At 42.2% G+C, this 15,381-nt stretch overlaps 1 protein-coding gene across 1 annotated transcript in view; it reads left to right on the plus strand.

Annotated features, from left to right (window-relative positions):
- The window catches only part of LOC126273297 (uncharacterized), a 112,453-nt gene extending 97,345 nt beyond the window's left edge, over positions 1-15,108 (plus strand). The window contains exons 7-8 of the mRNA XM_049976843.1: positions 1,843-2,156; positions 12,588-15,108. Coding sequence (XP_049832800.1) covers positions 1,843-2,156; positions 12,588-13,023 — 750 coding nt within the window. The 3' untranslated portion in view covers positions 13,024-15,108. The remainder of the gene's footprint in view (positions 1-1,842; positions 2,157-12,587) is intronic.
- The last annotated feature ends 273 nt before the right edge of the window (positions 15,109-15,381 follow it).

Below are 15,381 nucleotides of genomic sequence, written 5' to 3' on the forward strand. Positions count from 1 at the left end.
GGACCTGACGGGATACCTATTCGATTCTACACAGAGTACGCGAAAGAACTTGCCCCCCTTCTAACAGCCGTGTACCGCTAATCTCTAGAGGAACGGAAGGTTCCAAATGATTAGAAAAGAGCACAGGTAGTCCCAGTCTTCAAGATGGGTCGTCGAGCAGATGCGCAAAACTATAGACCTATATCTCTGACGTCGATCTGTTGTAGAATTTTAGAACATGTTTTTGGTCGAGTATCATGTCGTTTTTGGAAATCCAGAATCTACTCTGTAGGAATCAACATGGATTCCGGAAACAGCGATCGTATGAGACCCAACTCGCTTTATTTGTCATGAGACCCAGAAAATATTAGATACAGGCTCCCAGGTAGATGCTATTTTTCTTGACTTCCGGAAGGCGTTCGATACAGTTCCGCACTGTCGCCTGATAAAGTAAGAGCCTACGGAATATCAGACCAGCTGTGTGGCTGGATTGAAGAGTTTTTAGCAAACAGAACACAGCATGTTGTTATCAATGGAGAGACGTCTACAGACGTTAAAGTAACCTCTGGCGTGCCACAGGGGAGTGTTATGGGACCATTGCTCTTCACAATATACTGTATATAAATGACCTAATAGATAGTGTCAGAAGTTCCCTGCGGCTTTTCGCGGATGATGCTGTAGTATACAGAGAAGTTGCAGCATTAGAAAATTGTAGCGAAATGCAGGAAGATCTGCAGCGGATAGGCACTTGGTGCAGGGAGTGGCAACTCACCCTTAACATAGACTAATGTAATGTATTGCGAATACATAGAAAGAAGGATCCTTTATTGTATGATTATATGATAGCGGAACAAACACTGGTAGCAGTTACTTCTGTAAAATATCTGGGAGTATGCGTGCGGAACGATTTGAAGTGGAATGATCATATAAAATTAATTGTTGGTAAAGCGGGTACCAGGTTCAGATTAATTGGGAAAGTCCTTAGAAAAAGTAGTCCATCAACAAAGGAGGTGGCTTACAAAACACTCGTTCGACCTATACTTGACTATTGCTCATCAGTGTGGGATCCGTACCAGATCTGGTTGACGGAGGAGATAGAGAAGATCCGAAGAAGAGCGGCGCGTTTCGTCACAGGGTTATTTGGTAACCGTGATAGCGTTACGGAGACGTTTAACAAACTCAAGTGGCAGACTCTGCAAGAGAGGCGCTCTGCATCGCGGTGTAGCTTGCTTGCCAGGTTTCGAGAGGGTGCGTTTCTGGATGAGGTATCGAATATATTGCTTCCCCCTACTTATACCTCCCGAGGAGATCACGAATGTAAAATTAGAGAGATTAGAGCGCGCACAGAGGCTTTCAGACAGTCGTTCTTCCCGCGAACCATACGCGACTGGAACAGGAAAGGGAGGTAATGGCAATGCGACGTAAAGTGCCCTCCGCCACACACCGTTGGGTGGCTTGTATAAATGTAGATGTAGATTTTCGGCGAGACGTGTTCGGAACTCCTGAAATCCGTCGCCTGTGGCCTCTGGTTCATCGAGCATGCATCGCAGATCAGGGCCCGCGGATAAATCACGAACAACCTCCTATTTAGACCACACACGAAGGGACCTGACCTCCGGACAACTCTGAGAGATGGCATCTGACAGACGGGGACTGAATGTTATTGGGAAAGGACAGGACTCAAACTGGTGGGCTGCATCCGTTAAAAATGTCTGCAGAGCTGGCTGGCGATTTTGGCCTGTCCTAGGGACCCGCTCTTGTGTGGCCAACTGATCCGCTGTAGGACGCTTTCCACCACCTGCGTGTTGCGGGAACAGAGCTACGTCGAGGTTGTAGCAGGCGATCCCGGCCGGGCTGCTGCAGGTGGTGAAGGCGTGGGACGTGTGGGACCAGTGCTGCGTGCAGACGGTGAGCGTGCGCGGGCCCCTGGAGCTGGGGCTGGAGCACGGCGCGCTGTCGCTGGCGGCGGGAGGCCGCTGCCTGCTGCTGGCCGCCGGCTGCCACGTGGCGACTCTGCGCATGCGCCAGCCCCGCCGCCCCGCGCAGCCACTGCCGGCCACGCCGCCACCGCTGCCGCCGCCCTCGCGCGAGCACCGACCGGCCGTCCCGTCACCCTGGCAGGCGGCCGAAGCGCGCGGCATCATTACCCCGGACTCGTCAGTCTACAGCCAGTCCAGGTGAGAGGCTGCCCGCTACATAATCATGTTGTTGTGTGGTCTTCTGTCTAGTGATGGGGCAACCGGCTGGTTTTACTAACCGATTGGCCACTCGATTGGTTTTACATTCAGTAGGTTTCTTTTTCAGTTGAATGAAACTACTAGTGACATTACATACCAGGTGTACCGGTATGAAATGAGCGTTGAGATACTAATCTGTCGATAGGGAACATTTGGTTGGTATGACATCTGTCAAAGATATTTAGTATTAGAGATTGGCAAACTGAAACACTTAACTGTTTCGAAACAAATGAAACAGTACAATGTAATGTTTCGATACGCTGTTTCTAAACAGTGAAACAGTTTGTGTTTTGTAATCTAATAAACCTATACATTTCATCGTCTTGAATGTCTACTATATAAGCATGTCCACATAAACAATGTAATGTTTCGAAACAGTGAAACAATTTGTGTTTTGGAATCTAATAAACCTACACATTTTATCATCTTGAATGTTTAGTGTATAAGTATGTCCATATAAACACAAATGAGGTACAAGAGCGCTAATCATTTCGCAGAAAGTATGAAACTAATACTTGGGCGTCTTGGCAGTTTCGTATTTCCTGCAGCAAATGCGCTGCTTTCGTGTTGTGTGACTTTCATACTTTTCAATTGGCTGAGGACAGCCATAGCTGAAGACAGAAGAACCACCACGAACGGAACTGGAGATAGGAGCAAACTGCAGAAACAACGGATACGCTACTGGAATTCCCACATTCCGTTAGTATGGGTAATAAACCCATCCTGATAATTTCCATGCATACAAAGGGAATCGTTGTGGAATAATAGGCACAGTGACTATAGACTAACAAATAACGCCAAATAACTCGAATAAATAACAAAATATAACAGAAAAAATTTTGTCTTTCAAGGTGTTTCGAACTGTTACTATAAAGTCACGATGCTTCCCAGCCCTTCCCGTTCACCATTATACTATCAGTGATATGTCAAACAGATTGCTTGCAATTATACCTACATCAAATTTATGTATATGTCTAATAATTGGCACTCTACCCTTTTTTTATTCAAAATGTTGTAGTCTTACTTGTGTTTCTTAATACAGTTACTGTACATTATTTTGAATGTGAATAGTATGCGTTGTTTTATTGTTTGGTCAGTGTTTATAAAGCAGATGTTACGCCATTTCGTAATACGACAGTTAGCTAGAAACGAAGCTTTATTTTCGGATGTCTTAAGCTGCTTGTCAAAAAGATTTCGACACTCTTGAAAGTGTTTCATGAAGTGTTATGTTGTGTTTCAGTATGTGTGCCGAGCCCGAATCTCGTCCGACACAGAGCGGAATGAAACATCACTGTTTCGATACAATTAGTCCGTTCCAGGCGCAGGTGGACTGAAACAGTCTTATTTTGAAACAACGATACAGTTTCTGTGTTTGGCTCGAGATCGATCTGGTGCGGTTTTCCGAGACAGGGGCGGAATGAAACACCACTGTTTCCAAAGAGGGAACCACAGCCGTTCCGAAACACTGAAACAGTTCCACGTATCGATACACTGTATCGAAACATAGAAACCGTGGCCAAGTCTTTTTAGTATACATCAAGTCATGGAACAAACAACATCATATGTTTTCATCGTGTTAACAATGTCGAATTTTGTACCAGAAAGTGATGATTTGCGGAAATCATTAATTTTTTGGTTTCATTTGAAAAAAAAAGTGCTGCAGAGTCGCATCGAATACTTGTCGAAGCATATGGTGATCATGCTCTATCAGAAGCAACATCTAGAAGATGGTTTCAACGGTTCCGAAATAATGATTTTGATGCAAGAAATGAAGAACGTGGAAGAGCACCAAAAAAGTTCGAAGACGCCGAATTGCAAGCAATATTGGATGAAGATGATACTTTGAGTCAGAAGCAAATGGCATCAATGCTAAACGTTGCACAACAAACAATTTCTGACCGTTTGAAAGCTATGGGTAAGATCCAAAAGTGTGGAAAATGGGTGCCACATGAATTGAATGAAAGACAGATGGAAAACCGAAAAACCATTTGTCAAATTTTGCTTCAAAGACATGAAAGATAATCAATTTTGCATCGAATTGTTACTGGCGATGAAAAATGGATTTATTCTAAGAATCCTAAACGGGGAAAATCATGGATTAACCCGGGACAACCATCAATATCGACTGCAAAACCAGGTCGATTCGGCAAAAAGACAATACTCTGTGTTTGGTGGGATCAGGAAGGTGTGGTGTACCATGAGGTTCCAAAACCCGGTGAAACTGTGACTACTAATCGCTACAGACAACAAATGATCAATTTGAACTATACATTGATCGAAAAGACCAGAATGGGCCAGAAGACATGGCAAAGTAATTTGTTTACACGACAATGCACCTGCACACAAATCAAAACTGGTTCAGGATACAAAATACTTGGCTGGGAGCTGCTACCGCACCCGCCCTACTCACCAGACTTGGCCCCTTCCGACTACCATTTGTTTTCATCAATGGGACACGCATTGGCTGAGGAACACTTCAATTCCCACGAAGAAGTCGAAAATTGGGTCAAAAGACGAACATTTCTATTGCGTGGTGTCCACAAATTGCCAGGAAGGTGGTCAAAATGTATAGAAAGCAATGGTCAGTAGTTAAAACTTCCGGGCTGAGAGGCCGTGGTCGAACAGTAGAACTTCTTCTCCCTGACGTTTCGTTGCCAGCTGCGGACAACATCTTCCGAGGCGAGTCTACGACTGGCTACCAAGCCGCGGAAGTCCTGTATATATAGAGCGGGTAGAGGGCACCACCACTCGTCACGTGATGTCAACAGTAAAACTATCTCTGACTGGCGTCATTACTCTCGATCGAAGGTAATCGATTGTCACATCTTTGATGCAAGGTTGATCGCCATATTTTATCTAACTTCAAACCTTCTTCTTTCTTGTTAAAATTATTGTGGTGTTTAAAAATCTCTATCGCCTCTCTATACATACGTGCATGATAATGCGATGTCTTAGCTAGCACGCTTGTCTCGCTAAATTTTATCTCATGGTCTCCGTCTTCGAGAACATGTTCTGCTACAGCTGACTTATCCGTGTGTCCCAATCGGCAGTTCCTCTTGTGTTCAGTCAGGCGAGTATTGATACTTCTTTTAGTTGTTCCAATGTAAACTTTCCCACAACTAACGGAATTTTGTAAACACCCGGAGTAGCTAAAGGGTGTCGTGCATCCTTCGCCGATCTTAAACATTCACTAATCTTCTTCGTTGGTCTGTAGATTGTTTCAATTCTAAACTTGGCTAGCACTTTTCCGATACGGTCCGTAATATTATGGATGTAAGGAAGAAAAACTTTCCCTGCTGAAGGTTGTTGTTTTTGCATGTTTTCGGACATTTTCTTTCTAGGGTGGAGTGCACGATCTATCTCCTTATCAGTATATCCATTTTTCCGAAAAACTGTCCGCAAATGATTTAGTTCCTCTTGTGAATACGCTGGCTCACAAATTCTATTGGCCCTGTCCACCAGTGTTTTGATGACACCTCTCTTCTGCCTGGGATGATGATTTGAACTCTTATGAAGATAACGGTCGGTATGCGTATCTTTTCTGTATACTTTGTGGCCAAGAGTACCATCTGCTCGTTTAATTACTGAAACGTCCAGAAAATTAATCTGTCCATTACTCTCTGTCTCCATGGTAAATTGAATTTTTGTATTAATGCTGTTCACATGCTTCAGAAATTCGTTCAGTTGCTCTTCTCCGTGATTCCATATCACAAAAGTATCGTCCACATACCGATACCACTTCAAAGGACTTTTTCTGGCTGACTGAAGTGCCTGTTGCTCAAAAAATTCCATAAAAATATTAGCAGCGACTGGACTTAGGGGGCTACCCATAGCCACTCCATCAATTTGTTCATAGAACTCATTATTATACTGGAAATAAGTCGTAGATAGGCAGTGCCGGAACAAGGCTACTATATCAGTAGGAAATATGTCAGATATGTAAGCCAGAGTTTCGTTCACCGGAACCATAGTAAACAAAGATACAACATCAAAGCTAACAAGGATATCACTGGGGCTTATAGTAATCCCCTTCAGTTTTTCGATGAAGTGCATGGAGTTCTTAATATGATGATCAGTCTTTCCGATAAACGGTTGTAGCAATGAGGCAAGATATCTAGCCAACTCTTGAGTAGGGGATCCTATAGCACTCAAAATCGGCCTAAGAGGGACATTTGGTTTATGTACCTTAGGTAACCCATATAATATAGGAGGGAATGCTTCTGTTTTACAAAGATCTTTTTTATCTGCTGCAGGAATAGAAGACTTTTTTATTAGTTGGTTAGTAGCTGTCAACACTTTAGTTGTAGGATCTTTGTTCAGCTTCCTGTAAATGGTAGGATCCAAAAGATCGTCGATCTCCCTGTGGTAATCCTCACTCTTCATCAACACTGTAGCGTTTCCCTTGTCAGCGGAAAGTACAATAATACTCCTGTCCTCATTAATCTCCCGTAATGCCTTCTTTTCTCCTTGGGACAAATTACTGCTAGGTGGCTTAGCTTTACGTAATATCCTTGCTGTCTCCATCCTAACTTCATCCGCAGTGTGTGATGGTAACAACCGAATCCCCGCCTCTATATTAGCTACAATATCTTCCGTTTGAACCTTCATTGGAGTAATTGCAAAGTTTCCTCCTTTCGAGAGAACAGAAATTTCATCCCTCGATAATTCTTTTCCGGACAAATTTACAACCGTTCGGGAGTTGTCTATTACCGGCGTTTCCTGTCTATTCCTCTGTAGCTTATCAAACTTTTTCTTCTGCCTATTAGAGGAAACTTCTGCAGTACGTTCCATAGATCTAAATGTTAGCCCATCCACTTTATTCCAGTCACAAACTTGCATCGTATTACTAATAAATAGATGTAGATTTAATAATTGACTGCTGGTTACCGCTAGTCCCCGACGTGTTTGATGGATCCGTTCTCGTAGAAATGCCAGTTCCATGCGTGCATAAATACGGGTAGCTTGCGCTGAGTGGAACAATCTTCTCACCTTCAGAAACTTCGGAACTGTACCGGTGTCACGGCAACGTAGCAAGAAAGTGAGCGAACACAGCTGCTGAGCCTTCTTCTTACGTAGACTCTCCAATCGTCGTACCATAACCGACATGTCCTCCCCGTAGAGGCGTCGAATCATAGCGTGTAGGCTTTCACGGCCGGCATCGTCAGTAGTTAAAACTTCCGGGCTGAGAGGCCGTGGTCGAACAGTAGAACTTCTTCTCCCTGACGTTTCGTTGCCAGCTGCGGACAACATCTATGGCGATCAACCTTGCATCAAAGATGTGACAATCGATTACCTTCGATCGAGAGTAATGACGCCAGTCAGAAATAGTTTTACTGTTGACATCACGTGACGAGTGGTGGTGCCCTCTACCCGCTCTATATATACAGGACCCCCGCGGCTTGGTAGCCAGTCGTAGACTCGCCTCGGAAGATGTTGTCCGCAGCTGGCAACGAAACGTCAGGGAGAAGAAGTTCTACTGTTCGACCACGGCCTCTCAGCCCGGAAGTTTTAACTACTGACGATGCCGGCCGTGAAAGCCTACACGCTATGAGACAATGGTCAGTACTTGGAATAAAATGTTTTTTATTTTTCAATTCAAAATTAGTGTTTCATTTTCAGAAAAAACCCTCATTTCATACCGGTACACCTGGTAAATAATGCACAGGTTGTCGATTGTTTGATGCAACAACCATGAAAATTACGTCAGATGTAGTTGAGAACTTGACGAAGAAGCACATGTTTTTTCTTCGCTATATCACTTCGTACTCTAACATAAAATTAGCGAAAGGCAGAAATGGACTCTACAGGAGATTCGGGTACTGTAACTGTTGAATACCGTATGTAGTACATCAAGACCGAACTTTACGTGACCAAAAACCCGACAGAAATCCATCGCGCCTTACGTGAAATTTGAGGTCAGTTTAATACAGTTGCACATTGGGTTAATCGTTTCGCTTGTGGTCGTATGAGCATAGATGGTAATCCCAAACTCACAAGGACAAAACCGACAACAGATGAGCGAAGTGTGAAACTATGGCAGACACTCTCGAAGAAGATCACAATCCGATTGGTGAGGAACTCTCTGAAGCCACGGGAATTCCCTCAATACCAATATACCTTATTCTGACATGATCTGAAGAAGAGAAAAATTTCTGCGTGATGGATCCCACAATGACTGCTGAAGAGAAGTAGAAACGCCTGGACATTGTAACCTCGCTCAAACAAGGAGTCGACTGTGAAGGTCAAGGAGTCTTGTGTCGAACTGTTGCTATTCATGAAATGTGGATTAGAGACTTTTAGCCGGAGTTGAAATCAAAGTCCAATGAGGGGAGAGCTTAAGATTCTCCACGTCCAAAGAACTTTCGTCGCGCTCAATCATAGCTCAAGGAAATGATGATTTTTGCTTACGACCACCAAGAAATAATCAGAGATATTGTCCCAAGTGGAACAAGTGCCAAGCAGTGTATTGTCGTAACTCCCTGCGAAACATGAGCAGAAATGTGTGCAAAACCCGACTTCAGTTGTTCAAGGCTGGGCCACTCATTCTCCACGACGATGCTCGCCCGCATATCGGCAGTTATAACCCAAAAACTGCGAGAATACGGATGGAAAGTGTTGCCCCATCCTCTCTACATCCCGGACAAGAGTCCATCAGACTTCGACTTGTTCCAGAAGTTGAAAAAACCTTTGCGTGAAAGTCATTATTTTTCTTTAGAAGTGTTTTCTGTCGCCGTTACCCGAGTCATTTGACAAATGAATGGAAGTGGTGTCCTGGATGGAATAATAGAGCTTCTGAGAAGTTGGGATTCAGTCATAGAGAAGCAGGGAGACTATATTGTAGACTGTAAAGAGATATTGAAAATTAAGCGTGTAAGTAAAAAAACAATTAATTTGCATTATTTATGAAATGTCTCTTGTAGTTTCTGTCGCCACATCGCCTATGTAAATGTTTTCACTCACTCTCTGGGTTTGAGTGGTTTCACTTACTGGAAGAGACCCGTGTGACACAAGTTTCTGTCAGTTAAGGCAGTTAGTTATGTGAATGTTTTCACTCAGTCTCCAGGTTTGAGTGACTTCATTTACATGCTTTTAAGTCTTTTGGCTATACACAACTTTTTAGAGACAATGTGCGAAAGACATTCAGTAAGTATTGCAGCACATTTCTTTCCATCAGCCAACTTGAGTTGACAAAATTTGTGATCGGGTATCTAAGAATATTCTCACTTCAGCCCCTATAGTTCCATAAAGTTACGACAGGTTGCGGTGCTATATGTAGCCTTCAGAAAGCGTCTTTAACGGAGGTATGTTCCAAGCAGAGAACTATTACTGATTTTCTTTTGGCGGAAAACCAGACAATCACAGGTATTCATAGGCGCTTGCATAATGACTACGGAGACCTGGCAGTATGACCCATCAAGCTCACAAAAACCAATCTGATCTCCACCATGCCGGCTGGCCACACATAGCTGCGACTCTTGCAACGTTGGAACATGTGAACGCTTTCATTGGAGGTGATCGACACCTTGCTGCCCAACTGGACATCTCTGTTGCTAGTGCTGACACACTCATCCACCAATTAGAGTACTCAATGGTGTGTGTCCATTGGGTTCCTCTCTGCCTCACAGAAGACCATAAAGAGCAACGAAAAGCCATCTGTGTGGAGCTGCTTGCTCTTTGTGAGGCTGATCGTGACCATTTTTTGTCGAGCATCGCAACTGTCGATGAAACGTGGGTTCTTCAGTTGAAACTGGAAACAAAACGGCAGTCCATAGAGTGGCACCACACCACCTTTCTTCCGAAGAAAAAGTTCAAAGCCATGCTCCCACGTGGTAGTCATGGCTATGGTCTTCTGGGTCTGTGAAGGGGTTAGTATGTTTAATGTTCTCATGGTGCTATGGTCAACTGTGATGTGTGTGAAGAAAGAACATAAGATACGACTTTTTTGTGTCTTAATCACTTACTTTTTAAGCAAATACTGTCACTTGTAGGGCTTTTTTGTGAAAAATAATTGTAACCATCCATTGATTTCCTGTGGATTTATTTAACTATAGGACTAACAAGTCATTTTAAGTTACATGGAAGGCTTGTAATATGTATTTATTTTAGTTGATTGTGCTTCCCATACCATATTAGTTTAAAAATGCTCAGTGATTTTATCACCAACAATGTAATCTTTGGAACATACAGGGTGTCCAAATATACATATGTTACTATACTGTTTCAATTTGGTAAAAGCAATAACAAGCAACAATGGACAAAACTTGGACAATGAAAAGTTTATATAAACTAGAAACATAAAGTCCCTACTTGAATATATAGACCATCCAAAATTTCTATCCACTCTTTGTTCTAAGAACTGAGTAACACATTTTCTCCTTGACTAGAAGTTTCAAAAACATAAATTAAAACACTAGCATGCATGTATGTTATTGCATATTGAAGTCTTTCAAGAAATAGACTACAATTGGAGAGTATATTGTCATTTACGGATGAAATTTACCCCCTGTGCACAAAATGGTTATTCTAAATGATTCTTACACAGATGGCAATAAATTCTACATCAGGAGGTGTTTGTGAATATGAATAAACAAATGGAGAGAGTACAGAAAGGCGATAAAGAAGTAGCCATAAATTTACTTGAAGAAACAGCAGTTAACTTGAATGAATTTCTGTATTTACTGCATGTCAAATTTTTCAAATAAAACTTAGACACAGATTGGATTATGGTCAAAGGTACTATCAACCCAGAACAAAATATGCCCTTCAGCATAATAGTTGTATTTTGAATTTCAATTTTTAAAATTTTAATCGTGTAATAGTACAGTATATTTCTTCATAAGGTGAAAGACACATAAAAATTTCCCATAAACATAGAAGGTTATTTGTTATGGTTTTTTAATAAAAGAAAAATGCAAGGGCAATTTTTGCCTTTCCTTGTTGGTAGTAAGGTTAATGAACATAGTTTTGTTATATAAATCGTACTTGCAGGTACTGTATATGACAGTGAATGTACCTTGAGGAGCACTTGTTGTCCTGCTAAATGATTTCTTCAGTTCACACAGCACTGAGCGCTTCAGTCTTCTAATCTAGACACAGAGTTTACTACTAAGAAAATGCCTATGAATAAACATGGGTGAAAAACTAAACTAGAAGCCACCTCTTGGCAGTCAATAAAAAGCAAGTGTCCTAATGGCAATGACAGGAATGACAGGCAGTAGCTGAGTGCTGCTATCGATAATGACTGAACAATGACAAAAACGTCGAATGTTTCCACCCAGAACTGAATGCACTAGACTGTATCAACTGTTTTCATTCAGTTGCTCCTACAGACTGGTTTCACTCAAGCGAGTGATTCAGCCGATATGTAAAACTACTAGTGAACAGTCTGCTGTATCGATTGATTTAATTCTGTTGTTCCCATCACATCTTCTGTCTCATAACAGGTCTGATGTAGTTATACACTCTAGTCTATTCTGTGCAAGTCTCGGGCTGCATTTCTGTGGGAAATACAATGGCTCTACAAATAACTTACACAGGAAATGTGCTTACAATATAAATTGCTCGTCCTAAAAACAGTGGTATCAATGGTATTAGTCATTTAAAAGCTTGCATGATCATTTGATTCTTACCTGCCAACAGTCTCCTACAAGAGAAACGAAATATCTGTAAGCAAAAAGATTTTACAATACCTGGACAAACTAGACTGTACACAAAAAAGAATGTAAATGGATGAAAAACGTTTTTTAATGAATTTTGTTTCAAAGTCGACTCTATCAGAGAAGGAAAATACAGTTTTTCCATGTGACTTGACACCTGGAAGGAAAATAAGACACATAAAATGAAGTAAACAGACTGTAGGTAGGGTATTCCAAACTTTGTTTCGTTTGTTTTTATGTACATAGTTCTCTTGAGCAAGGCTACTTTGATATTTTGTAATATTTGGAAGCTACTTTTTCTGTTCTTCCGCTCCAATGCGTCTGCGCAAGATTGATTACTGTATGAGCTTTCTGAAAAGCATGCACTTCGAATTTTAGTTTTGGTCATTAGTAACCGCTACTATTAATGATAATTCTTTAATTCTGTAGTATAGTTTCATTTTGAGTAAGGTAAACAGCCCTCGTAACCTCACTTCCACCATTCAGGTGCCAAATTGCACAGCAGACAACACTTACAACGCATGCAGTTCTAATGCTACCGTATAAACAAAAACGACCACTTGTGAGAGACGAATCTTAGCACAGGTAAAACAAGCCAGCGGGGCTGCAGTAGCCTCGCCAGTTATGAGTAGTCGACTAAGATAAGAGAGTGGGTTTTGTGAAATCAGCAGTAAGTGGAGTATATCACATTAATAAAACTTGGGTGTTTGCGCAGTATATGTGGCGACAGCGAGAGCGGGACTCCTTCACAGTCACCGTCGCCGCCACCACCCAGCATCCACGACAGACCGGAAACGCCGGAGGCTGCCACCACATCCGGTCGCATGCCCGAGCTACGGCCGCCGCCGGTGTTGCCCCACTCTCCCGGGCCGCCGCACGATCTGCATTCGCGCCGCGCGCGCCACGAACGGCGGATCCGCGAACTGCGCCCGGTGGTGGGGCAGTGCGCGCCACACCTGGCACTGGCGCTGCACGAGCCAGTGGAACTGCGGCTGTCGCCAGCGCTGCCACCGCCGCCCGGACTGGCGGCGCGACACCCGGAGCGCACGGCGCGCCTGCTGCAGCAGCCGGAGCGGCTGGCGCGGGCGCGACTGCTGTCGCCAAGCTCCTTGTCCGTGCTGAGCGCCAGCAGCAGCGACACGCGCAAGTAGTGTGCTCTCAGACGTGGAATGTGCACACACAGCGACAATGGTGCACTAAATATCGGTCCCCATGCTGCTTTTCCTTCTGCAGTCTTAATTGCAAGGAAAAAATTAAGTAAAAATCACTGCAGTTGGCGTGTGTCCATGAGACTGAGATTTAAAAACTGTTTTGTACTCTCACTTCAACTACACTATCAGAAGTGGAAATTGCTACACCATTAAGCACCAGTCCTATATTTACCAAACTATTTGGATATGTTCACACATAGCAATTATTAAACTTTGATTCCATTCGACACTGATGTTCATCATGGACTTCCGTATGAGGTCTTACAGGCATGAATACACTCTTGTATTCATTTGGTATAGAAGCATGCAACATCTGAGCGATACATTGAAGATTTTCTAGCCATGCGTAAAATACATGCTGTGTCAGTTCATGAAGACTGCTGGTTGAAGATTAGTCTAGAAGTGTATCTCTTTCCATTGCATCCCAGACATGCTCTGTAGGTGAAAATCAGGTAACAGGACTGCTAGTCAAGGGTCTACCGATTTATCAAAGTGTTTGTGGTGTGAAATGCAATTAGGAGTCTCATTGGAATATCCCATTTGGAGACCTGATCATGAAGAGTATGACAACAGGGTGTACCATTCTTTCCACCCTCAGATTAGCATTCAGCTTGCTTTCAGTGATTACCAAATCTGCCCTGTTGCCCATATTCGGTAGCTATCCACACCACAATTCCATGAGCTGGAGAATTATAGTTTTTGAGAATAGCTGCTGTCTGAGAGCTTCCACCAAATCTTTTACAGACTCGTTGGTATCAATCGGATAAGTCTACGTTGTTTGTGGTATGGTGTTAGCAGTAAACTACACAAGGCAACTTGAGACCTCAACCCAGTTTCCAGCAACCTGCTGGTGGCAGTTCGTGGTGATACATTCCCTGTAATTTCTTCAGAGTTTCCAAATGTTGTCATTTATTTTTCAAACCCATTCAAGCAACCCTACATTCTAGGGACAAACAACCCTACATTCTTACCATGATGTATTTCTCCTATGAGGACCTGCACCTACACTTCTTAACATACTATTGTCTCATTTTCACTTATTCTGCAGTCATTGCATTACACCCAGCTAAGTGTGTGATCTGTTGGTATGATGCCCGATTGTCCATCATTCCGACAATTCTACCTTTTCTCAGTGTCCAATACATCGTGATAAGCTGTGTGTGCCCATCCTCTGCATATACTGTGTTTGCAAGCCCCACCTGATAAATTCCAGTAACGTTAAACACACACAGTACCCATCATTGCATCCACTACTTCTTGCCTGTAGAATACTTGCTTTAGAGCACTGAGAATAATCTCACATAAGGCTGAATTTTTAATCAATATTTCCCACAGGGTTGAAATACCAGAGTATCAGCTTAGTAGTGTTCACACACTCTGCACATGTTGTAACACTTTCCATTTCTGTCAGTGTAATCCCTCAGGGATGACATGTTACTGTCTTGATTTTTTACCCTTTTTCTTGTTACTAAAAGAAATAAAAATCCAGTTGGTGTGCGTCTGAGACAGAAACAGCATTAAATATGTTCGATTTCGTACTTACTAAAATGATACAGTGCTCTTATATAAAACTATTTTCTGTCACACTGAACCTGGAGATTAATAAAATTACCTACAAATGGAGACTAAAGTTACAGCTCTTTCACTGCACAAAACAATTGATTTTTGCTTTTTTTATATGTAGGTTCACGTGCCTCAAGCCTGTTGCTGTGTACACTATGTTCATCAGTCTACAGATTAGTATAATTGGAAGAATATCGAAATAACAAAAATTAGTGTTTAGAAAGGTTATTATTACTACAGCGATGAAGTAGAATCTGAATATATTTAAAGTCAATAATCTATGTTTTGTTCCAGATCAAAGCTGGTTGGAAATTCAGATAATGACATTAACAAAACCGTGTAACTTATAACGAAAGTATCTCATTCAGAATAACAAAAATTATTTAAAATTAAACAAAAGTATTTTAGAGCTCATGAAAGTCTATACATTAACAATATAAATGGTTGCAAATCCCAAGTTAATGGTGGATTTTTATCTAAAAGTAGGACAAAAATGAAAGAACGAATATTTAGTAGTATGCTTCATATATGATGGCCTTAAAATACATGAAAATAAGTTAGGCACTGAGAAGCCAAGGGAGGTAAGTGCATATAACTGCAGCTGGGGAAATCAGTCCAGAAGTGTAGCAAGCGTCATTCTCTTTGGCTGCCTTTTGTCTAAAATATAAAGAAGCTTAGACATTTATTATTCGTACCAGAGACTGAAATCCGCTGGATACGAAAAAGTACTACTCA

This window comes from Schistocerca gregaria, chromosome 5, assembly GCF_023897955.1.
Source record: "Schistocerca gregaria isolate iqSchGreg1 chromosome 5, iqSchGreg1.2, whole genome shotgun sequence".
Taxonomy (NCBI): domain Eukaryota; kingdom Metazoa; phylum Arthropoda; class Insecta; order Orthoptera; family Acrididae; genus Schistocerca; species Schistocerca gregaria.